The sequence below is a fragment of the Tasmannia lanceolata genome, unplaced genomic scaffold (genome assembly GCF_043159265.1).
Source record: "Tasmannia lanceolata isolate RefF3 unplaced genomic scaffold, GAP_Taslan_0.1 ptg000020l, whole genome shotgun sequence".
Taxonomy (NCBI): Eukaryota; Viridiplantae; Streptophyta; class Magnoliopsida; order Canellales; family Winteraceae; genus Tasmannia; species Tasmannia lanceolata.
In genome coordinates, this window is record NW_027518697.1 from 180,638 (window position 1) to 206,355 (window position 25,718).

General features: G+C 40.1%; 2 protein-coding genes and 1 non-coding gene across 3 annotated transcripts in view; all 3 read right to left on the reverse strand.

The window, feature by feature from the left end:
• Positions 1-5,362: 5,362 nt before the first annotated feature.
• LOC143854054 (uncharacterized) lies at positions 5,363-10,236 on the reverse strand. Its single transcript, XM_077363778.1, has 6 exons — positions 8,470-10,236; positions 7,457-7,576; positions 7,227-7,343; positions 7,050-7,139; positions 6,380-6,487; positions 5,363-5,743 (listed from the first exon to the last, which is right to left on the reverse strand). Exons 1-6 carry the CDS (start codon positions 9,592-9,594, stop codon positions 5,663-5,665), a joined length of 1,641 nt encoding a protein of 546 aa, XP_077219893.1. The 5' UTR covers positions 9,595-10,236; the 3' UTR covers positions 5,363-5,662.
• Positions 10,237-11,092: 856 nt separating this feature from the next.
• The window catches only part of LOC143854053 (B3 domain-containing protein Os07g0563300-like), a 57,448-nt gene continuing 42,822 nt past the window's right edge, over positions 11,093-25,718 (reverse strand). Inside the window, exon 12 of the mRNA XM_077363777.1 lies at positions 11,093-12,308. Coding sequence (XP_077219892.1) covers positions 11,524-12,308 — 785 coding nt within the window. The 3' untranslated portion in view covers positions 11,093-11,523. The remainder of the gene's footprint in view (positions 12,309-25,718) is intronic.
• Positions 16,231-16,351, reverse strand: LOC143855260 (U6atac minor spliceosomal RNA). The gene has a single exon (XR_013237761.1). It is a non-coding gene; the product is annotated as a U6atac minor spliceosomal RNA (small nuclear RNA).

Below are 25,718 nucleotides of genomic sequence, written 5' to 3' on the forward strand. Positions count from 1 at the left end.
TTCCCACAACCTTTACTCTTCCCTAAACGATCCGTTTCTTATTCTCTCGAGACTCACTTCCAAATGTACTTATAACCTAATTTCTGAGCTTTTTGGAACAGAAATTTCTTCTTCTTCCTTTTTTTTTGAAATGGCACAGAAATTTCTTCTTATTCCTTGGAATAGAAGAATACAAGAAGGGAGTTAGATTGAAGATGCACAAAGGCTTCGAAGGGACAGTTTTCATCTTCTTTTTTATTGAAAGATGACTAAAGTCTTTCTTAGTCGGTCTTCTCGCCTTCCATCTTTACCTCTCCCTACCACTGGTATGCATCCCTTATTCCATTTCTCCCTTCTTTTGTGTTTTTATTGGGTGGATGATATTGTTTATCAGGTTTTGGGTTCTTTTTATTCGGTGCTGAATTTGGGCATAGGTTGAACTTTCTAAATTTGGGTATTTATTTTTTGGGGTTTGATCTTTAAATTGAATATATTTTCCCTTTATTTACTTTATTTTTTCTCTATCTTCTTCTGCAGTTAAGGATTTGTTTTTTCTAGCTTTTTTTTTATTTTATAAAAATCTTATTAGGTGTTTCATTTGTACAGTGCCTTCTATTTTTACCATTTATGAGTTTCACTTAGCAGTTGGATTATGGATTCATTGGTAGGAAAAACTGAAGCCAACTTTTATCTATCACTTCCGGATCAGCTTAGGAGCGTATTGAGCTTTGAAAAAATGAACCTTGGGCCTGTTTTTCTTAATATACCTCTTTTTCAATGATTAAGTAGTTTTGATGAAGTTAGAAAAAATGAACCTTGGGCCGGTTTTTCTTAATAGACCTCTTTTTCAATGAGTAAATAGTTTTGATGAAGTTAGAGAATTACAGATAGAATGTACAGCTCAATTCCAATAATAAGTGATTATTTACAAATTTGATAATGATTGCCTTTGAATCCTGGCTCAATTCCAATTGGCATTAATGGTCGAAATTAGTACTCGTTGCTATCCAAACACAGAAAATGGAGTAATTTCGAACTAATTACAGATGGTAGAGTTGAAATTAGAATATGGAATCAGATTCAATAAAGATTCAGATAGTGAGTTTTTTAACTCCAAGAATTTGTATTTTTCAATGGTAAACAAATCTGAAGCTTTTTTTGTAATTTTCTAACTTGATTTTCACAGGTAATTCAAGACATCCCTGAATCAAAACAACAGGATCAGAAATCTCTTACCAAATGCTTGCAAATAGTGGAGGATCTTGATGTCAAAACTTAGGAAAATTTCTTCAAGGAAAGAGCTGAACGAATGATAGAACACCATTCTATCAGAAGAGAAAATAGAGAAGAAGATTATAGAAAAAAGGGATAGAGTCAGTGAGTTAATGATAAAGGAATTTTTTTTTCTTTTTTTCCAAACGATTGTCTTTTCAAACAAACACGCCTCCCTAATATGGGCGATTCTTTTCTTTTTCCCTACCCCCAAATCTCACAAAATTATGTAATCTCCACTAAAACCGGCGATTCGTTTGCTTCTGATTTATTCTACCTAAAAGTTACCTTTTTGCTTCTGTGTTTCTAACTTGACCGGCTTAATGTTTTTCTCTCATATAGGGTTTATGTTACAGAGTTTGCTTTTCTGTTACTAACTTGGTTTATTTCCTAATGTCAGAATTACTTTTTCATTTTATTCTTCATCTATGCTTTTTTTTTTTTAAATCTTGCTTCCGTATTGTTTGTATTGATGCCTTTAATGTTTTTTTCCGTTCTGAGTTTTTTTCGTTTTGTACAAGACTCATCTCCATAGATTTGTGGTTATTGCAAGAGCAGAACACCCCATCTTGATTGCAGTTAGGCCGATGATAACATGGAATTGCAATTAGTGCATATTGATGGATCACAATTTGTTGAAGATTCCTAGAAGAATGTTCCTTAGGTTTGCCTAAATCCTTAGCAGAATATTCCAAAAGTTTTCTCTTCACTGCATGTGTTCCTTTCGGTGATCAAAATGTATTTTCTTTCCTCAATCATATTCATGGTGAAATTGAATAGTTTCTACAAAATGGTGAGATATGTTTGGTTAGAACTATATTTGGTCATAATTTGGCAACTCTATTCCTAGACCAATTAAGACCCGACAACACCGATAAGAGAACGAGTGTGTCTAATAGAACGGGTAATACATCTTTTCCAATTAAAAAAAATATCAAAATGGTTCCAAAAAAAAAAAAAAACACAGAATTTCACTATCCAAAAAGTTGGAAATAAATAACAAACAAATATTAGGCTATTTTGCTGGTAAGTTATAAGATTTTTTTTTTCTATATCATAATTTTTTTCATTGCCCCATGCATCGCACGGGACGGCAACTAGTTTCCCAAAAAGCTCTCACAAGCCAATTGAAGATGAAATGACAACTGGGTTTGTGCAAATATCAAAATATGGTTGTGCTGATAACATTTCCGATTTATACTGGTTTGTGCAAATATAAAAATATGGTTGTGCTAATAGCATTTCCCATTTATAAGCTGTTCTTCAAAATATTCTTCAAAAAGTGGTGGGGGCCACTTCATTTATGCCCCCAGTCTCATTTCCAATTTATACGGGTTTGTGCAAATATCAAAATATGGCTGTGCTGATAGCATTTTCCATTTATAATTTTATATGCTGTTCTTCAAAATATTCTTCAAAAAGTGGTGGGGGCCACTTCATTTATGCCCTCTCTCTCTCTTCATTTATGCCCCCTCTCTCTAGTATTTTTTCAAAACTGCTGGGCCGCTTCATAGGATGATACAAACGTTTCATTTGGTGGGCCACAATGTAAATTGGCTGCATCTCATGTATAATCTCCATAGGATAATCCAAACCCTCCAACCTACGGTGGGGTTGCTTGCTATAGAAACCTCTATAGATCAGAGAGTTAGGATCATCCGATGGAGATGATATGCGGTACAACCTATTTACTTCGGCTTCTATAGATCGGAGGGTTAGGATCATCCAATGGAGATGTTTTTTTTTCGGTGCAGCCTATTTACTTTGAGACACAGCAAATGAATAGTTTCGATCATCCTATCATATGGGCCCAGTAGTACCTTTTGAAAAAAAAAATAGACTTCACCCGACACAACATATAAAATCTCAAATTTATTGGAATTTTCATAGTAGAAAGAATTTTTTTGTTTTTGTTTTTGTTTGTGTGCGTGTGTGCATGTGGGCGTGGGGTGGGGCATGGGACTTGGACCATCTATACATGGATGTAAAATAGTGGGACCTGTTAGGAAATAATCCTAACGGTGGATGTGGCTTTTGCAAGATCGACGGTCAAGATCATTTGGTTAGTTAATTACTTTTGTGAAAAGTCATTAATGAAAAGACTTTATGTGAAAAGGTATAAACGTAAAGAGACGTTTGGGGAGAGGGATCGGCGCGATGAGGAGTTGCATCTCTTCCCACAAACGCTTATAAAAAGTACTCTTGGGTCCTATTTGCACACAACGAATTTATTTCCAAACTTTGAGAATCCACGCTTGAAGAGAAAGGAAACCGGTCCCCATCACCGACTATTGTGTAGCAAAGAGAAACCTTAAGAGAAAGAAAAAAAATAAGATTCATGGCTTCCGGTATGTCTTTTTCTCATTTCAATTTATTCCATATTGTTACATGTGATTTTCTCAATGTTGAATCTCTAAGATCCGTTGCCGGTGTTCATATTGTATCGGACACTTACAGGACCCACCCGTAAGATCGCGAGGTGTAAATTGTGGGCTCCACCTAATGCATGGATTAGGGGGAGATTGTGGCACCACGGGTCAAAACATGAAGTGTAAGGACGTTTGGATACGCAGACAGTGTTTCTTGGATATTTTAAGTAAAAATCCAGGTTTTAGAAATCTCTCCCCCATCCTGAGATTTCTAAAACCTGGAAACGGGACGATCTCCTACTCTCTAGCACGACGAAAAGATGGGCGTGAAATCTAAAAATGACATATGGTCTCCTTTTCTCATCTTCCAACCACGATTTTGAGGAAATCCAGGATTCTAAAATCCCCGCATCCCCATCTTCCAAATTCCTAACTCCAACCCTACTTATCAACATAGTCCGGCCGACATGTGGCATCAAGACAAAAAGGGGGTTACACACAAAAGACGGGGATAAGCAAGTAATTATGCCCCAGGAAAAACCCTAAAACTTGTATTACCCAATCACAGAACACCTGTCCAAGGGTAGAAAGGTAATCCAATACCTAAGCCTTCACTATAAATAGCCTTCATGAAGGCAAAGGTAGGGGTCTGAATTCCAAAAAAAATACTATTCATAGCTTTGGTTTCCATATTTGTACCCATTATTGACTTGCATTGGAGGGCCTATCCGGAGCTACCACTTTGGGTTGGTCGTCTGACCGTGTTTTCCTCTGTGCAATACTTAATTCCTTTGCTGGTGCAACCACCAAAGTATCCCAGATCAGCTCTTCTCCTATTGCTTTATCATGTTACCAATTTTGACCGGAAGAGGGCCATAGTTAAAAAGTTTGGATACAAGGATAAATTAGTGATTTTGAAAAGTTCAAGATATGTTTAAGAACAATTATGTTTGGATGAACGGGGGTCGCTCAGAGAGTAGTGGAAAATGACAAGCATAGAAAATGTCTAGAATTATCACTCTGAGAATAGTGGATTAGTGGTAAGTAGTGTTTGGTTGTGCAACAGTCCTCTCGGAGAGTAGTGGAAAAAGTAGGGGTACATTAGTGCCACATGGGAAGAGAGGAAAGGAGAGCAATAGAATATACCTTTTCCACTATCCTCCTACCAAATGGAGTTTCAATGCAATATTGGTAACCAAACAAGGAATCAACATTCATTGGCATTTGATATTCCAATAAATGCAGAGCATTTGTGTGTCAGTGCAACCAAAGAGGGGCAACCTCGTGTTATAAAGAGATAGTATCTGATGTGTGGCTGTATAAACCTGTATTTTTTAAAAAGTACAATATGGTCCACTCCATATGATGATCGCAGCCGTCCATTAGTTGGGTCACAACGTAAATAGGATGTGCCCCAAAAATCATCACCATAGGATGATCCTAACCCTTCCATCTATAGAAGTTTCCATAATGTGCAGTCGTTCTATAGATCGGAGGGTTAGGATCATCCCATGGAAATGATTTTTTGGGGCACAACCTATTTACATTGTGGTAGGTTAGAAAAAGAAAAACAGGTAGGTTAAGCTGTTTAAGAGCGGGTAAATTTTTTATGCTCCATCTGTTCTTGTTGTACTTTCATCTTGTATAATATATTGCATATGATCCTAACAATTCCATTTTTGTTAAGGAAAGACCTAATGAGGGATCGACACAACACACCCTTCCAGTTTTGATGTCAAAAAACATTGGTAGTATTAAATGTTTGTTCTTCAACTCTATACATTGTTCATGATATACATATTCAAATTCTTGTTCTTCCAATTTTTGTCAAGGAGCTCTACTTGAAACAGGCATTTTTTACTTTCTCGTGGGAAAGATTAGGCTTCTGCACGATCTCTACCAATGCATTAAACTGCTATGATTTACAGCCTCGTGTAGCAGCTTGGAGTAATGAAGACGATGTTTAGGCTCGTACTGGTGTTATTTTTTCAAGAGTAGTCTGCTGACGAATTTGGCTCCTTGCCAATGGGTCCCCTTTCTTACTACACAGCTTCCTGTTGGAGCTGATGTTGCTGTTCTGTTCTCAATTGAATAATTTGGCACCTTAAGCTCCTTTGTTTTAGCTGCCCAAGAAAACCCAGAAGATAATTTTATATTAGAACTGAAAATTTTACGTACCTGTTACAAATTTTTTCAGAGGAACTTTCTAGTAAATTTTAGAATTTATGTAGCAAAATTTTCACTTGTGACTTAATTTATATTCTTTAGAAAATCTGATAAAATAGTCCAATATATAGCGTGTAATGGTTGTATTTCAAACAGTTCTTGAAGTACTAGAAAATGTAGCGGACAAGGATAGGCCACACCATTTAAGTCACAATGGATGATTCTAACCATCGTACAATTTACTTCAAACAGATAAAAACTTATCCATGTTCAATGGGTGAAAGTTCATTAAATAAGTGATCTCAAGGGTAAAAGGTAGACAAGTTGCTCACCGTTGGGAGCAAAAGTTGTATTTTCTCATATACATTTATGAGTTATGAAATCCAAGCGTTGCAAACACCAAAATTTTCCAGCTAGTCTTGAATTTGTGCTTGAAATGCTTTCTATAAATAAATAGAAAATTCTTTGCAGATTTTTGAAGACCCAATTTAAGTTTTGGGCTCAACAATTTGAAAATGTTTATAGTTTTCTATTGATTTCTTTGTTCCTTAGCTTTGAAATATTAAAAGAGATGTTCAATTGTTCGTTGATACCTCTAGGTTTGCAGCTACGCCCAACAGTTCAAAGCACTCATGTAATAGGGACTTTTCTCTTGCAGCAACCTCTGCTAGTTCTGAAAGTAAAGGAACTGTCTTCTGAGCCTGTCAGACAACCACATCATTTCATAGCTAAAAAGAATTCATAACAAAACATTTATAAATTATAGAGAAAATTATTCTAAAAAAGCTCTTTTTCGAATTTCCTTTTCTATGATGAGAAATCACTGGTTTATGGGTATCACTGTTAATGTAAATGGAGGCCCACACAGCGCACACACACACCTGAATATGTATTCTATCTATAGCAAGTATTTTTTTTTTTTGGATCGGTAAGCTGGGGTTAGGCGGACCCCTACCAGTATCTAAAGCAAGTTTGGGCTGCGTTTGCAGAACTTTGGTGACTTTTTTGCAATCTGGCTTCTAGGCTTCCCATTATGACTTCCACGAGAAGCTGGGTCCCCTAATTTCCATAAACCTGATTTCTAACTTCCCATGGAAGCCGGTGTGCCAAACGTTTTGAGCTTCCCATGAGCAGCTTCCCACACGAAATGGGGCTTAGAAATTGAAACCATGAATTGGATTCAATGAAAACTGAAAGCATTGATTTAAAATTGGGGCATTTGATATCCCACTTAAGGAAAAGTAGATTAACAAAGTAGCCAACCATGGGAGACAAATTATTTATTGTTGTGTTGATAGACAGTGTAAGATCTGCTGCGTGATGTAGTACTACAGAGATTGGTTGAGAATCCGCCTGCAAGCCATCCCAATTTAAATTTAGGTTGCACTGCATAACATAAACGGATTATACATTTGATGTGAAGTTTGATTCTTGACATACCTTTGCACCTTCAGTAAGAGGGACTCTACATACTACTGAATGTATGCAATCCTTGGTCATGGAAACTGCCGAGAGATGTTGCCTTTCCATATCTGCCCAAGCTTCCAATTGTTTAACCTACGTCATAAAATGTGGTCAAATAGATAAACCATTTTTTTAAAACCATGCAAGCAATTTGAAAATTAAGCAATGACCATATTCTCCAGTGATTTGTTGATTTTGAAACTAACCTGTGAATTGAGTACCCTATTCAGCTTTAGCTCAAGATTCTCTTTCGCAAGCTGGGTGTGTTTCCTCACCATAGAAGATTGCAGATTAGAAAGGGTAGCCCATGCATTTAAGAAGTTCCTCTGTAGCATCAACCAGGCAAACGATTATAATTATAGGCAAAAAAGTACTATGAGATTCACCAATATGAGACACAATTGACATTCCTATGGGACCCACCAATGTAATATCAGCATGATCCAGACCATTCATCTGTTGGGCCCACCATGGAGATGATATAGGCTAAGAAGTCACACTTGTAATGAACTCACTGCAAAGGACTACTATGTATTTATACGCATACTAGTCCTTACAAGTATACATACATACATACATACATACATACTTATTTTATACAGACATTTTTATAGGGTATATTTAATTGTTATTTTACCAAATATCTTACTTATACATATATATGCTTATACATATGGGCATATTTAAATTTATTTATACTGTAATATTATGCGCAGTATAAATACATAGTAGTCCTTACAAGTTAGGTCATTACAAGTTTCGTCAGATGATATTAGGTATCCATTTGCATGTTATCACTCAGGTTTATTAATGACTATGATATTCAGGCTGTGCCATTTATATGGTGATGAATGGTCCACATCATGATTGCATCATGTGGGTGGGCCCAATAAAGGTTTTATATTTCAGTTTTGGTCGGCAGGGAAATAGAAACATTTCAGTTTCAGTAGAAATTTCGGTGGAGATCTTGTAAAATTACGGAAACGTATGGAAACATACGTAAATGATGAGTTTTATTTAATATTTTAAAAAACACGTGCAAATGATGCGCAAATGAAGAAATTTTAAGATGACATTCTGGAAAATGCTAGAATTTTGGGTTATCCTGAGTTTGAATTTTGGGTTATCTAAACAGAATGCTCACAAGATTAACGATCAAGATCATATTGTCCTCACGTGAATGGAACAACCAAAGTACAAAATTACCCTTCAGACGTACCTCTGCTTCTGCTGACTTGTTCCAATTCACAGCTTCAGCTCGTGCGTTTACAAATCGCCATTGAAGCAACCGATTGTGAAGGATTCCAAGTTGATAAGGCGCTGCGCCGATCATCAAACTAGATAGAGTAGATGAAGAAGAGGAAGTAGGAGATTTCTTGCTCTTGAACAGCTCGAATCCCAAACTTAACAAATTCCCCATTCCTTTTCCCTTGGATCGACCCGGACTCGGTGGTCTCAAGTTTGAGAAAGATTGAAGCGGCTTTCCATTGCTTTCTCCAGAAATGGGTGGTGATAATGTCCGGCCGGGCGACAATGCCCACTGCGATGTTGCCAATCCGTATGCTGTAACTGAATTGGATCTCTTGATGGCATTCTTTGGAATCAAATTTGGTGAATTAATCTCCCTAGTGGGAACGATGGAATCAGAGCTATGACGAGTTCGACTAGTCAAATCTCGGAGAGACTTTGTCTGGATTCCTGATTTCGGTGCACTGGTTGTGGCAGAAGAGAAATATGAAGATGAGGAAGTGGAAAGAGATGATGATGATGATGTTTTTCCTATGAGTGGAGAGCCGAAATCTGTGGCGGAGAACAAGTCAGTGCAATCGGATTCGGAGTTGAGAATATCAGCGACCAAAGTGTGAGGTTTCCGTCTAGGTGGTAGCTTTTGATCAGAAGAAGCTGGAGAAGAAGAAGAAGAAGAAGGTGATTTTGAAGGAATTCGAAATGGAAGTGCATATCTCATAGATCCACCGATGGGACGGTTCTCTTTCTCGAATCTGTTGAATTCGGAGCTGCTCCTCTGCCTGCCAAAAGAGGCGGTATTGTCACCTGATTTCCGCTCTATGAAATCAATGAGCCTCTCATTTCCCAGATGATCAGCCAAAGTGCTCGATTTTTTGTCGGATGAAGTAGCAGAAGGCCATGGGACTCGGATCAAAGAAGAATCTTTCCTATTGCCGTTCATGCGGCGAGTGGGAGAGATTGCTCGATTTGGAGGAGACGGAATTCCGCTTTCGGCCGAGGTGGGAGAGAGGTTGTATCGAGAGCTTACTTCGCGAGAATTTGGCCGTCGAGCTCTCACGGGTGGATCTAGAGCTGCTTTTTCTGTTTCGTTTTTCATGCTTCTTCCTCTCTCTCTCTTAAAATATGCAGAGCAGGTTTCCCTTCTGATGATATCTACGAAGATCTGGTCGAGCCTATGTATGTGAATTTCAAATGAGAGAGGAGATCCTATCCTACGTGTGTGAATTTCAAATAAGAGAGAGAGAGAGACGAGGAGAGAAATGCGGAGACACAAGTGAAGGATTCAAATGGAAATGGAGTTGGTTGAGGTGGATAATTTTGCAAACTCAGATGGGTCGTCGAAAAATCTAAATTTAAGGTGGCAACGCCACCATGTTTTTTCGAAAGGGGTAGCCGTTTGAGAACAAAACCAATTTTTGCCGGCGAAAGCAGTGGAAAGAGACGGCAGCTTGGTTTATGTTGAGAAAACAACATATCGATAGTTGCACATTTCTTTTTCAAACGGAACAAGAGACAGAGAGGAAAAAATCCTCGAGCCGGCAACGGACTGCACCATGAAATTCCATGTGGGACCATGAAAACGAGCCACGTGTTAAGTAAGACTTAGGCGTTTATGAGCAGGCCACTATAATTTTATCTTATTATTATAGTGGCTCATTTCAGCAAGCCACTGTAAATACACCACCTCCCATCTTGTTTGACTCATCCAACCCATTCATTCCCATGGAACTTCACATTCCTAACAAACCATCTTCATACAATCATCCTAACCATTCGATATGTACAAGCACAGAATGGACCCATTTCATGATCCTATGGAGATGATTTCTTAGGGACACCCTATCTATGTTAGGTCCTATAAAATCAATATCTAACAAAACCTAAACAACATAGCTACATACCCTATGCTCAGATCCTTTATCTGTATTATTATTGGGAGTGGATATTGCCCTGGGATAACGCAAATATATAATCAACGGCTTGGAATCATCCGCTCATCTTCATTATGGGGGCCTGACTATCTCTAGAACAACTGTAACAAGGTTGTGTCTTATTTTAGAAAAAAAACCATCATAAGGATTTTCATTCTCTACCGCAGAAACAGGCAGAAATGGGATAATGAGCATCTTCCCGAGGGAAAAATCTCATTTTTCCACCTTTCATTCATAGCCTTGCGGGAAGCGAAAAGGGGAGACAGAGGCTGATCAGATCGGATCTCGTAGCCAAACTGCATCTTCTAGATTCCAAGTGAATTGTTGCTGAACAGTTACAAAAACACCAGAAAACTTAGTCTATACATTAAAAAATTCCAAGATAAATGAACTGGGCATAGAAGGATTGTTAGGCCTTTCATTAGGGATGGGAAATGAACTGGTTTAAAGCGCAAATATCTCCACATGAAAGCATTAGTGGACAGTGAATCCCACATATCTCTAGCATCCAAAATAAGAAGGGATGAGCACATACACCGAATGATCAGCATATGCACTCTATATTCACTCTTTCCATTCCCCATCATTTTTCTGGTAGGTAAGCTGGAGGCTCAATCCTATTCCATTCCCCATCGTAACCAGAATACCAGAATACAAGTGTGCTTCATCAGACCTTGTCAAATGAAGATCCTAAGCATTCCCATATTCCCTTCAATTCAACATTTTTCTTTCACTGTTATACTTAATTCAATGGTGTCACTAGCCAAGAGAGTAATAAATGTCTTACTCATACAGAAAAAAAAAAAAAAAAAAAAAAAAAAAAAAAAACAGGTAATAAAAATACTCCGCCGCTTCTCCCTCTACTAAGAAGGCAGTTTAGATCAGCTTCCAAAAAAATATAGCTTTAATCCCTGCCTTACTCTCTTGGAACTGAGAAAACAAGAAGACAGAATCAGCACAAGTACTTGCTCTCCAAGCATTCTCTTACTCCTACCTCTTTTCTTTTTTATATACAGAGGAAGGCCGTTTGCCAAAGTGGCAAGGGGTGCTGACATGATGCTGACATGGAATGTACATTGGATTGGACCCAGGGTCTAGCCAGTTGCTGATGTGGAAGCTGACATGGAAAGGGATACAGTAGTGACAGGGTGGCTCATGTCAGCATCCAGAGAGCTGCTATCATGGGGCCCACCATTGCGATTTTCCTCTCCAACGTTGCCACCTGACCCTACCTGATTGACCACCAACTCCGCAGAATTTGCAAAACTCTGCTGCTTGAGATACTGCTCCGTGGCATCTCGGATCTTCATCAACAAAATGCTGCTGGGATCTGCTACTGGTGGCGATGGTTCTTCCTCCCTTTCAGGCTGGATGTTTAGATCAATGCTCCCTTTGAAAGGAGAAGATAATGATTTCTTCCTCACAAAATCGTCGTCAAACACCTCCTTGGTTGCCACTATTTTCTGGCTCAGAATGTCACTACTGTTGATATTTGCCAGCTCTTCTTCTTCCTCCTCTTCTTGGTCTAGCAGCTTCTCTGGTGACTCTGAAAGTTTCTTCTTCAGTGCGGACTCAGCTTCTCTCTCGGACTGGCGTTTCTCACGCCGCAGCATGAGAGTGCGGAAGCGACGCCTGACAGTGAGGCACACATTGCACATACATGTCTGCTTGTGTTTGGGACCTTTGCCACTCGGAGGCTGTATACAAACAATGCAGGTACAACCGGGCCGGTGGCGTGGATGCTTTGTTGTCGTTTGGGTTGAAGAAGGAAGGAGGGTCTCACCCTCACCCAGAATGGCAAGGTTGGCAAGTGTGTCAAGACCTGCCGATGGGTCGACGGTATCCTTATCTTGTTTGGCCTTTATTCTCTTTGAAGTAGCTGCCACAGCATCATCATAACAGGGTTTGCAACTTTTCATCAGTTCACAAGCTCTGCTATAACTCATAGAACTAAAGATAAATGAAATGGGTTATTTATCTAGGGATAAAGGAATTATGGAAAAAAAAACTCTTGCATGTAAAAAATTCCAGGGCCCAGTAGAATTTGGAAACGGGGGAAATTTTATTTTGGAAAAAAAAAACCATGGAAATGAGTATAAAACATACACACAAAATAAAATCTACTATAAAGACGAAAAGAATCCCCAAAGCAAAGTTCCAAGGGGTCAATTTAAGCTGTCATTGGAAGTCCTAGGAATGTGCCTAAAGAAGGATTCAATTATCTGCTATTATTAATAATTTACAGCACAACATATGCATGTTTCCAAGGCCCCAGACTCCATCTCTTAACGCATGCAGTCACATTGAACATGTGGGCCAGTTAGAAGTGCCACCTTCTGCCTCACTAGTTTGATCCCAACTGGGCCAGAGAATGCATTAGTAATATATCCTAGATGGTTATTAAACACTCCCCCAATACCAATATACCCATGTTCATAGGAAATCTATGGTAAGAAGTAGGTTTTATGGATACGAACTGTGACAGCATCAATTTCACAATAACTCTACCTGATTTGATTAAGACCTATCATGTTCAGCGACTTCAGTCTCCAATCCTAGAGGGTGAGGAATATTCTGGAGTTGCAAAATCCTCCTCTTCTTTTTTCTTTTTTTTTGAAAATTGACTTTTATTGATATAATAATCAACCAAAAGGGGACAAGATGTCCCCATCTACATGGTGGGAAAATGCCAAAAACCAGACTATAAAAATTACAATGGATTGTTCACCGCAGGCTGGTTTGTATTTCCCCATTTTCCAATTCCGCCAGACAACACTGGACTCTCACCGCCTCTACCAGTGCTCCCTCTTTTGCTAATTTATCCGCGGCTTCATTCGCAAACCGCCTTCTATGATCTATCTTAGGGCGCACTTCTCTAACCAAATCTCACACTTCCACAATGATGACTTTAAGTTTCCATGGACCTTTGGACTTCTCAGAGGCCAAGGCAATAACGTTAGAGGATTCTCCTTCTATGATAAGTGGGTTAGATAGATTGTTTTTATACCATTTTAGACCATATAACAGCGCCCTCACTTCTGCTTCATTTGCATCGCAGATGCCCACAGGACCTGAATAGGTCATTCTCGTACGACCAATTGCGTCCCGTATTAATCCGCCAATCCCTGCCTTCTCAGGATTTCCCAAAGAGCTCCCATCAAAATTCAGTTTCATCCATCCCTGCGGTGGAGCCTTCCATTTCGGAGTTTCCTTCACAACCCACTTCCTCTCCCTAATTATCGCCGACCAATTTCTCAGGATTTCACTTAGTCCATAATTTATACCATTGTAACCTTTTACCCAACAAATCAAGTCCACCTTGGTATTCCGAAAGATTTCATCACACCCATCCTGATTTTGTGAGCGAACGGGCAATGACGGAGGAGAAGATACATTGTTTCATTTGCTCGCTTACACAAGACGCACCAGCCGGCCAATTGAAGGCACCTCCTTTGTAATCTATCATAAGTATTGATTTTTTTATGCGTAACAGTCCAAGAAAAAGCCATGGCCCTTGGCGGAATCATGGTTTTCCATACAGTTGCCTTGCGAGACGTCTTTTCGTGTCCGTTATTTAATGTCAAAAAAAGGATCTGACAGAGAATTCACCCTGAGATTCTGGAATCCAGACACGTTCGTCGGGTTCAAATGGTGAACAGTAATGGGAATTTAGCTCATCTAACAATGACATAAATCTTGCGGTTTCACCGTCCTTCAAATTTCTATGAAGTCTTATGTCCCAAAAAGTCTGCCCATTTTGTCCATCTCTTAGCAGGTACTCCGATACCTTTGCTTCAGATTTCACGGCAAGGGTAAATAAGTCTGGATAATTTTCATTCAACGGTTTCTCTCCTAACCACAAATCATACCAGAAGCACACTTCGTTTCCTTCTCCAACTCTAAACCTTACAATTTTTTTGAATTCCTCCATAGAAGAAAAAATTGATCTCCACGCTCCCGATCCCCTCCCAGCTTTTGGGCCACCCGCGTTCCAATCCCCCACCTCCCTTCCATATTTATCCCCAATAATACAATGCCAGAGTGCCTCATTTTCATTACCATACCGCCACAACCATCTCCCTAGGAGAGATTTATTTCACAATTTAATCTTACCAATCCCTAATCCATTGTGTTTCTTTAGTTTGGATATCCTTTTCCAATTCATAAGATATTTCATTCTTCTTACCTTTCCGTCCCCTTCCCATAAAAAGTCACGCTGGATTTTTTCAAGCCTTCGAGCAGCGGTAGAAAGCACTTTGAATAAGCCATGAAGTACAACAGCCTATTGGCCATAGCCGCTTTGATCAAAGTTATTCTCCCTCCAAGGGAAATATATTTCTTCTTCCATGTAGAGAGTTTCCTCTCTACTCTTTCAACCACCGGATCCCATTGTGCCGTCTTCGGAATACCAAAGCCAAGCGGTAGAACCAAATAGGAAATTGGTATCTCTCCTTCTTCAGAGCCCATAATGTCGGCGTACTTCTTCATTCTTTGATGATCCAAATTAATTCCAGCCATAACAATTTTATACAAATTGATTTTCAGTCCCGAGACAATCTCAAACCATCTAAAAATGCGTTTGGCATTTGCGACCGAAGCTTCCTCTTCCTCAATCATCACAAGCATGTCATCTGCGAATTGCAAGTGGCTTACTGTCCACCCACTTACAGATGACTTCAAGCCCGTAATGAATCCTTTAGGCTTCAGCTCTTGAGATCATTAGGCTTAACGCCTCCACTACCATAATAAAAAGATATGGGGACAGAGGGCCCCCCTGCCTTAATCCTCTGGTAATACAAAAGAAGCCTTAAGCAGTACCATTCAATAATATAGAAACGGAAGCTCTAACCCACTTCTCCATCTTTCATCGAGCCCCATTTTCTGTTGAATAAAGTCCAGGAAGTCCCAATCAACATGATGATATGCCTTCTCGATATCGATCTTAAAGATCAAACCCTTTTGTCCACTCCTCTTCACCGTCCTCTTCCTGTTCGTGAAAGTGATAGCACTAATTATATCCTGGGTGAGGATTCTACCTTGGTTTAGGTTTGTATCTGCTTTCGACCTATGGAATGGATGAAAGTTTCCTTTAGTGCAGAACAGCGCCCTGTGATTGTGCAAGATTGGGAGCCTCCTGTCCAAGGTTTCCTAAAGCTTAACTTTGACGGATCTAGCTTCGGTAACCCAGCTCCAGCAGGAATTGGAGGTGTTCTAAGAGACTGATAAATCATTTGGGCTTTTGCTGGGCCTGTATGAGTCACGGATGCAAGCGAGGCGGAGGTGCGAGCACTTCATCAAGGGATAAAATGCATGGACAGAGATTGCTTGGATAGGGTGGTAGTGGAGAGAAACTCCCTCCCTTTGGAGATTTGCTTAGCTTTTTGACGAGATCCTAGACCGAGTGGAAGGCGGACAGATTAGCAAGGGAGGGTGTAGCAAAAGTGGGGTTGGAGATGCTCGACTATCTCCCCCTTGATTTGTTTTTTCCTTGTTCCATTATCTATGCATTTTATATTTGGTTTCTCTTTGTGTGCTTCTCGGTTTGACCATCTCGGTCTTTCCTTTGATTTTAATGAATAGTTGCTACCATTAAAAAAAAAAGGAATGTTCTAGAGGGATTCCTTGTACCCCAAAATCTTAGGACACCTATACAGCCAATATGTTTTACATGCACCCAAGTAAGAATCCTTGAAACATAGGATGTGAGGAAACATTTCCAATGCTAAATTAGAGAATTTTTTGTCAAGCCAATTTCAAAGTTTAATTTGCCATTTTTTCGAATAGTAGCCTATGATTCAAAAAAAAAAAAAAAGTAAGATCCACCGAAGTGGGTAGCCTTAACCGTGTGAGGTAACAGGTAGGCCTGAGGGCTGTTCTCGTCCCTGTTAGGGGAGAAGCCAACAGTCTCCTTTCAACAAACATGGCAAATTATAATAGAAAATGACAAAGAACTAATAAAAAGCGAACCAACAAAAATAAATGCATCAAATAATCAAAATACAATATTATAAAAATACCATTAAAAATACAATATTATAAAAAAAAAATAGTAAAACATTCTACAATTCAAAGAACAAGATAAATAAATCAAGATGTAGTTTAAATTAAATCGGTTACACTTGAGTTATTGATAAGAGCGAAAACAAAGCAAGGGGAATTCCTATATTATATGGTAAGCATTCGCATGCTTACCATATATGGTAAGGATTTCGTATATTCAATACGAAATCCTTTGATTGCGTATTGAATATACATCCATGTCTTTCTTGTTCCACTAGCTAGGAAAAAATGCTCACATGTTTGTTTCGTTATTTCAACCTTCTTTCTTTATGTTGAAGACCAGAAGCTACGCGCAAATTCTCATTGGATCTCGGTTGTTCTTAACAGTGATGGCTATTCATTGGGTAGTACCACCAGATCTTAACCACAAGTGACATGGCAGCTCAATTGGTAAGGTTGAGTTTGCCACTTGCTTGTTGGTTTTAGTTGCTAGTGGAACACAATTCCTTTAATCGGAATATATTATATTCAAAGCCATTATGACTAAATAAAAACATTTTTCCTTGAGTTTTTTTTTAACCGAAAATGTTTCCTTGAGGTTTGTGTCTTCAAAAAGAGAAAAAGATCTGGTACGGGTACTGCGAACTGAGCCTTATTTGAATTGTCAAATGGAGAAAAAGGAAATAAAATAAGCTTCCGATTAGGACATTCCGAGGCATATGTGTTGCCCTTATCCAAGTATCCTTATTCGATACTCATATATTCCAGGCTTTTGAGGATTGAAGTATAACAGTCACTCACCTTTTTTCAAGAAAAGCAAATATTATTAACAAGAGCACAAAATTATGAGGCAGAGATTGCCCCACAAGATATCAGCCATGCAAACACCCTACTTGGAGGCGAATTCTCTAACTTGAGGATGTATAGCTTGATACCTAGTATCGACAATCAAATGAACTTACATGAACCATCGGATATTCTTTTGTTTCTTTCTTTCTATACACACCCATATTATGACATATGTGGTTGTTTCCCAAAGTATCTTCCCGTTGTCATCAAATGGGGCTTTCGACCTTCCCACAAATAGCTTCATAGCTGACTCCGACAACCACACAATGGTAAGACATTTGAGTAAGCTAGTCCAAATCAAGTGGGCTTATTTGCAATGGATAAATAGGTGATCCATGATCTTCTAAGGTTGTCAATTTTCATGAAGGAACATGCTATTCAGAAGAAAAAAAAATGCACCTAGTTGCAAACAGAAATTCTTCTCTCGAGCATTTCAATGCGTTAAAAAGTTTACCTTTTATTGCCATTCAACAAAATTCTACAACACACGGGAAACAAGGGCACCCCCACAAAAAGAATTTATTGTCGGCCAACAAAATCCTTCAAAAAGTGTTCATTCTTTTTATTGCCCTCCAACAAAATGCTTCAACACTTAGGGGAACCACAACACCCCATAAAAATTAGACGGAGACGACGATCCATCAATCATTGTGGGAAGCAAAAATGATTTATGGAGAGCTTTCCTTTTGGGTTAAAAATACAAATCCTTTTATCAAGTTCAAAAGAGATAGATGCCATCCAAGACCATAACAAGAAAATGTAGCACTCAAATTTATCGTGTTTAAAGCCCTCGTTAAAATTCAATAAAAAGGCACCAACCTTTTTTCACGATACCCCTCCTTACTGCTCAACACCATACGAGCATACCTATACAAGCTTGGGAATGCCAAGCAAAAAGGGGTTCTCCAACCCACAAATTCTCCAAAAATACATCCCTCCCAATCAACACAAAACCCAGTCCCTGACAAGGAATTGGCATTTGGTGGACATAGGGAATGGCATGTACTCGAAGTTGGTACCCCTAATTCCTAAATAGGTCCTAACGATCCCACCCAACCAACTACTCCATATTTATCTTAAACTATGCTATGCCATAGGGCTGCTTTTACTTCTCCATATATCCACAATCACTTCACTAAAAGAAACATATTTTTAAACTTCAAGTTTTTTATCCCATGTCCATTCCTCTATTCACTAATGTAGGACCCAATCATCTTATATATACTATTTTCTTATTTGTAGAGGATGATCCCCATCACAATGCCTATAGAGATGTTCCTTAGGTGGGGCAATATCTACCTTGAATGTAACTCTTTTCTTTTCTTTTCCTTTAATAAAATTTCAGTTAATGTTTCAAAAAAAAAAAAAATATATATATATATATATATATATATATATATATATATATATATAGAGGAAAGTGTCTCTAGTCTCTCCCCTAGATAAGCTTATCTACTCCTCCCTTTAAAAAAACACAGTGGGCCCACGCTGTTTGGATGATCCAAAGCATTCATTTGATAGGTCCTAACATAGATAGGGTGTGCCCAAAAAATCAGCACCAAAGGGTCATCCTATACATACATAAGCCAATGTAGACATTATCACACAATATATTACATAAATTAGGGTATTGGCATACACTATACATACATTTTTTTTTTAAATGGAAATATATTGAAAAAGGGGGAATCAAGATGGTCCACCAGAGATACAGAGAAGAAGAACATAAAAGACAAAACAAAATACAAAGGAAAATATAGTACAAAATTCTCACGGGGGAAGGAAATCGAACCACTCCAACCCATCTTTATTAACTCCAGATCTAGCGAGGGAATCAGCCTCACCATTTGCTTCGCGTCTTACATGCTTAAAAACCATAGACGACTCTAAAGTGAGATCAGAAATTTCCTCAAAGAAACTCAAAAATCTCCACGGGGGAGCCACTCTCCCCGTTAACCAACTAATTACATTTGAAGAATCTCCTTCCACAATTACCCTATCGAGAGAATCATCACTTAGACGCTTAATCCCATGATATGCAGCCTATACTTCCACTTACAGATGAATCGGTCCTTCCAATTGGACCTGCAAAAGCCCACGATACCACCCCTCGAGAATCTCTACATAGCCCTCCAACCCCCGCTGGACCCGGATTGCCCATGCAGGACCCATCAAAATTTATTTTAAGAAAACCTTCAGGGAGAGCTTCCCATTTCTGACTTCTCTTCTCTCTCCTCATACCTTCAGCGCACACAATGCGCCACCCCTCCCACAGATCGAAAGCTGATACGAAGGTGAACAGAGGGATGCTCTTCACCCAATAAATAACCATGGCTATGATTTTATTATATAACCAATACGATGTCTTTGCCACACCTTCGAAAACTTTCGAGTTCCTTTCCTTCCAAATGACCCACCACAAAGCTATTAAACATAATCTCCAAAGCACCTTACCTTTCTTTTTCCAGGGCACAAAATCCCAACTAAAAAATAGTTCTGTTAGAGATTTTGGGAAGACCCAGTAAATACCAAACCTGTCCAGAATGAGACCCCAAATCTCCCTTGTTACCTTGCAATGAATAAAAAGGTGGTCAATTGATTCCCCATCTTCCAAACAAAGTGAGCAATGGTCCACCAGGCACATACCCCTTTTTCTTAGAAACTCAATGGTCTGAATCCTCCCATTACACACTGCCCAGCTGAAAAAAGTTACTGATGGGGGGCCATGAAACTTCCAAACATCAACAGAGTAGGGGGATCCAAACGCAGGCAGCAACTGATAGTAAAAAGATTTCAAGGAAAATAAGCCAGATGAATCCCATATCCATATCCTCTTGTCCAACCCACTCCTTTTTATATAGCACCCCTCGATGAGTTGAAGCATATGTGAGATAAACGGTAATTCTCGCTCAAAGAAATTTCTTCTGAAACAAGGGTTCCAAACCACCTTATTGTGAATTCTCTCGAAGCAATCACATACCTTTGCTTCTTTGTCCAAGGCCACAGAGAACAACACGGGGTAAAGCACTGCCAAAGGCTCAGCAGAACACCATGAGTCCAACCAAAATTTGATACGATCTCCTGTATATACTTTAAACCTAATTCCCACCTCAAAACTTTGCTTAAACCACAGAATATTACGCCAAATGGTACCACCTTTCTTACTATACTTATCATCTGAACACCAGTTACCATGTAGGAAACCATACTTGCTCCCAATAACTTTTACCCATAATGAAGATTGCTCCATACCAAAACGCCATAGCCATTTACCCAAGAAAGCGCGGTTGAACTCTTTCAATCTCCAGATCCCCAACCCCCCATTCTTTATAGGAATACAAACCTTATCCAACTTTACTAAAGGAATTCCTCCTGAGTTATTTGACCCACCCCACAAAAATTTTCTTTGAATCTGTTCAATTCTCAAAACTACACTCACCGGACAGTTAAATAAGGACAAATAGTACACGAGTATGTTAGCCAAAACCACATTGACTAACACCAGTCTTCCACGCTTCGAAACAAGATTTCTTTTCCAGGTATCCAACCTTCTTTCTATTCTTTCAACAATAGGGGTCCAAAGCTCTTGTCTAGGTTTTCCAACCCCCAAAGGGAGCCCAAGATACGATGAAGGAAGAGTCTCCAACCTGCAACCCATCACATTTGCAAAACCGAGAGCTTCTAAGGGGGGAAGATTGATAGCAAACAAACTGGATTTCTAGAAGTTTGATCTTTGACCAGTAATCAGCTCAGCATCTTAGTAAAGCCTTCAAATTTAAAATCTTCAACCAGTCAGGGGCACATAACAGAATGGTGTCGTCCGCAAATTGCAAAAGCGACACTTCTACTCTGTTACGACCAATGATAAAGCCCTCAACCAGCCCCATGATACTTCCTTTTACCATCAATCGATTGAGGGTTTCCGCAACAATTACAAAAAGAAAAGGAGAGAGAGGATCCCCTTACCTTAACCCCCGAGGAGATGCATTGTCTCATCCAACCTCGCCATCGATTTCCGAAACCCATCCTCCCCAGAAGATAGTCCAAACAGTCCCAATCCACTCTATCATAGGCTTTCTCCATGTCTAGCTTACATAACACGCCCCCAGCTCCACTTCTTGAATATGATTCAATGACTTCATTCGCAATTAGAGAACAATCCAGAATTTCCTTACTAACAAAAGCACTCTGACTATCTGAAATTACCAAAGGAAGCACTACTTTAATCCGGTCAGCTAACACCTTTGCTAAAACCTTGTACAGGCATCCAACCAGGCTGATTGGACGGAAATCAGACACCTTGGAGGCCCCTTTAACCTTGTGAATTAAAGTTATAAATGTAGCCCTTGTGCCCCTATCAAGAACCCTCCCATCATAGAACTCCTTGAAGAAACGAAGGATGTCACTTTTAACCGCCGGCCAACAAACTTGGAAAAAAGCTAGGCAGAAGCCATCAGGACCAGGTGCTTTGTCTTTGGGAATCGAGAACAAACCTTTCCCAATTTCCTCTTCCTCAAAAGGTTGTTCCAATTTAGGGCTTACCTCCAAATTCAGGCTATTGAACTCCACTCCCTCAGGAATAGGGTGCAAACTTCCTTCAGAAGCATATAACGTCGCATAAAATTTGACAATAGCAGAGGAAACCTCTTCCTTAGAATTCACCAGTATTCCATTCACTGAGATAGACTCGATCCTATTCGTCCTTCTTCTCGCACTAGCCATTGCATGAAAGTAAGATGTATTCTTATCTCCCTCCTCCAGCCATTTCACCCTTGATTTTTGTCTCCACGAAATCTCTTCCCGCAACAACAACCCTTTATGTTCCTGCTTTGCTTTCCCCAACTCTTCCCATTCTACTTCTGAACTTAAACCACAATCCTCCAGCGCTACCAATTCTTTTAATCGACTTTCCAGCCACAACTTCCTACCCTGATCCAGATGATGTTGTTCCTTGGACCAAGCTTTTAATTTATTCTTGACAAATCTGAGTTTTTTCCCAATCACCACATCTGCTGGGCCCTCCATACTACACAAAGACCACCAATTTCCCAATCTGTCCTCCATGTTAGGATAATTGAGCCAAGCCATTTCGAATCTAGAGGGAGGAGGGCCCCAAGACTCTAGACGCGGATCCAGGAGAAGAGGGCAATGATCCGATACCGAATGCGCAAGGGCTCTATTAAAGCTTTCAGGGACCATATCCAGCCATTCACCACACACAAGGAATCTGTCAAGACGACTTTTGCTAGGACCCCTAGACCATGTAAATGAGGCTCCCGCTAAAGGAAGATCAATTAGCTCGAATTTTGCAATAAAATCAGCAAAAGCTTTTATGTTTACGTTAGATCTCACACAACCTAAACGTTCTCCCACTTCTTTAACCTCATTGAAGTCCCCCCCAATACACCAAGGTATAGAACAAGACTCCCGCACCTCCTCCAATTCCTCCCAAAACAGGCCTTTCTCAGCTCTAAGGACCGGCACATAAACTCCTGAAAACAACCACATCGAATTGTCCTCCTCCTTTTTTAAGGCCATCGATAAAGAGAACCTACCACTCCATTCATCATGTTTTCTCCAGACATTTTCATTCCAAGTTACTAAAATCCCACCAGAAGCTCCGGATGAGCCTACAAAAGAGAAGTCCCATTCCGCTTGCACTCCCAACCCTCTCACAACACTTCTATTGACAACCTCCATTTTGGTTTCCAGACTTTGCAGACCGCTTCCCCCTCCTCCCACTAGGTTTTCTTCTCTTCTGATCATTAAAGTCCTCCATTTCCACTTCTCTAGCATAATTTAAATCCATCCGCAATTTTTGTAATTCTCTAACTTTCCTTCTTGAAGAATCACCGGTCCCCTTGCTCAATAACTCCTTACTCACAGAATCTCTCATCTCAGCTGATTGAATTTTCGAAATAAAATCTTTCCTCCTGACAGAGCTTCTGCTGTCTAGAAATACTTTGGTACTTTTTCCGGATACCTCTCTCGATAACCTGCATCTCCACACCATCAGAGGGAAGATTCAACCGAAGCTTCGCTTCGACGGGCAATTTGATAAAGGAAAACATGCTAAAATTCTCCAGCTCAGAATTAATAAGATTATCAACTCTGATAACCAAATCTGGCTTCCCTATTTCCTGATTAGTCCAAAAACCGTCGCGGCCCACTATCACTGCAACCCAATCTCCGCAACGCACACAAAAACTAGGAACGACCTGGATAAACTGATCACAGACTTCCTTTGCTACTTCCACTGACAATCCCAGACCCCCTTGGAAGCTACTCCCATCGATACTCTTTTCAATCGTCAAGGTGCTATCATCCTCTGGTTCCGAATTGAAATTAAGATGCGAAGCCACTTCTGCCAGAACAACTCACGAAACACCAGCCTCCGTGCTCCAACCTTTGGAAGGGAACTCTAATCTCAGAGTCCTATCCTCTGGTGAGGACGAAGAGCAAGAAAGAGATAAAAAGTCCCCAACTCCAACGCCTGAGGAATAACAACAAAACCTGAAAGATTTTGATCTAGATTTCTCCGGACTTAAAGAGCTAACAGGAGAGTTTGAAGCACACCATTCAATATTGCTGCTCTCTAGCCCAAGCCCATTATGAATGGGCCCACACATCCCATCTTCTAATAAATGGGCCACAGCCCAAGGGCCAGAAATCGCTACAGGCGACAAAAAGCCCACTTCCCAAGCCCCTCCCGAATAAATATCTTGACTTGATTCCCGATGGGAAATAAAATCTGCCTTTTGAGATGGTTTTGGAGAAAGAGCTTCGATAATATCAAAGAAGCTATTAACTTGATAGATGGGGTCCACCAATTCAGAACTGTCATTTCTCCCTCCACAGACACTGCGCCATCTGTACCCTACAGGAGATAGCCCATTTTGAAATTCAAAAACTCTGCCATGTGTCCCTAGTCTAACTTGCGCCTCATGCAGCGTAGGATAGTCCATTGCACTAACATACGCCTCCTCTTCCACCGGTACCGCCTCAGAACGGAAGAGCTCCTCTCCGACCAAATTCCCCTCCTCCTCCCCAGAGAACATACGTTCATAATTTGTTACAGCCTCCGAGGTATCCCCCACAGAAACCTCTTCATCTTCTAAACTCTCGCTACCAGAGCTAAACTCGTCAAGATCCAACCTCCCTACTTCCTCCTCCTTCCAAGATCTCACCCATCTGACGGCCCCATCCAGAGATACTTGGATAGGCAACTCCTTACCTACGCTCCCTGCGACAGAAATTCGCACCCTTGCGATGGAGTAACCCTTTCCAGCTTGACATGATTGATCCATTCCACCCACTTTGCCAATTTTTCCCCAATCCTTCGGAAATTCTCCTCACACCATGCCTGAGGTGGCACCCCTTCTATGCTCCACCAAGATATACACCCCTCCGAGCTGAACTTCTGATTCCATAGTAAAAGCTCCAAAAAAGGAGAATTTATTGCGTTTTTCCAAACATTTATAAGTTGATGTCTATCCACACCCATCTGAGAAGAAATCAGAATCTCCATCTCTGCAATTTTGTACACAATAACATCACAGTTAATACCCTTCCTACTTCTCAACCACCTCTCCATACCCTTTAAGTCCCATGACCACCTGGGAGTAACTCTACCCCAAATACCTAACTCAGCATTACTAATAGATTGCAGAGGGACGACATCCATATTGAATCTCACTCCCTCTGATGTCTGAGGCTCAAGTCTTGCAGCTCCCAAGGTTGGGATGGCCTATTCCTGGATCTCCTCCACCTGATTGACCTCTTTTTGACTTCCTCCTTTCTGGGCAACCCTACTCTGGTAAGAAGGAAAGTTGTAATCCAAGCTTGACCAAATTTTCTTACACTCCCAACAAACCTTCCTTCTTTGGAAATTTCTAAACCCACATTTACAGCACCTCCAACCTCCCAGGCCTCCCTCCATTCTACACCTGGATATCCTATCAATTCTTTTGGACCTCCTGTTCTCAACAAGAGCCCAAGAAGTTTTAGGTAAATGTTTATTGGCATGATAACCTTCTAAGGGGATCCTATTAGCACCGGTGGCCACACCAGAAAAGTCCCATCCGACGGCTCTAGACCTTCCAAGAAAAATCTCAGACGCCCTTCCATCATCCAACCTTCTCATTGCAAAAAGATATCCACCCAAACCCAATCCAAAAAAATGTGCAGGCCACTCCTTTGGGAAGAACCACCAGGATCCAGTACCGATACCAGTGAAGACTCAGAAACAGAGAATGAGTCGGAAGAAAATACCGAGGAAACAGAAGAAGAACTCGATGAGCCTAATGTGTACGAAGTTGAAGATTCTGCAACGGAGACTTCAGAATCCGATTCTGAGTGGGAAGAGATAATGGCTGAACTAGGAGAACCACCAAGAGAAGAGGATCAAAGCACCACCACCGCGGGAGGACCTCAACGTCAG

Coding starts and splice junctions, on each gene's coding strand:
- LOC143854054 (XM_077363778.1), bottom strand. CDS start 9,594: ATGAAAAACGAAACAGAAAAAGCAGCTCTAGATCCACCCGTGAGAGCT. Junction 7,140..7,226: donor CTCTTACTGAAGGTGCAAAG/GTATGTCAAGAA, acceptor GATGGCTTGCAG/GCGGATTCTCAACCAATCTC. Junction 5,744..6,379: donor GCGTAGCTGCAAACCTAGAG/GTATCAACGAAC, acceptor TTTCTTGGGCAG/CTAAAACAAAGGAGCTTAAG.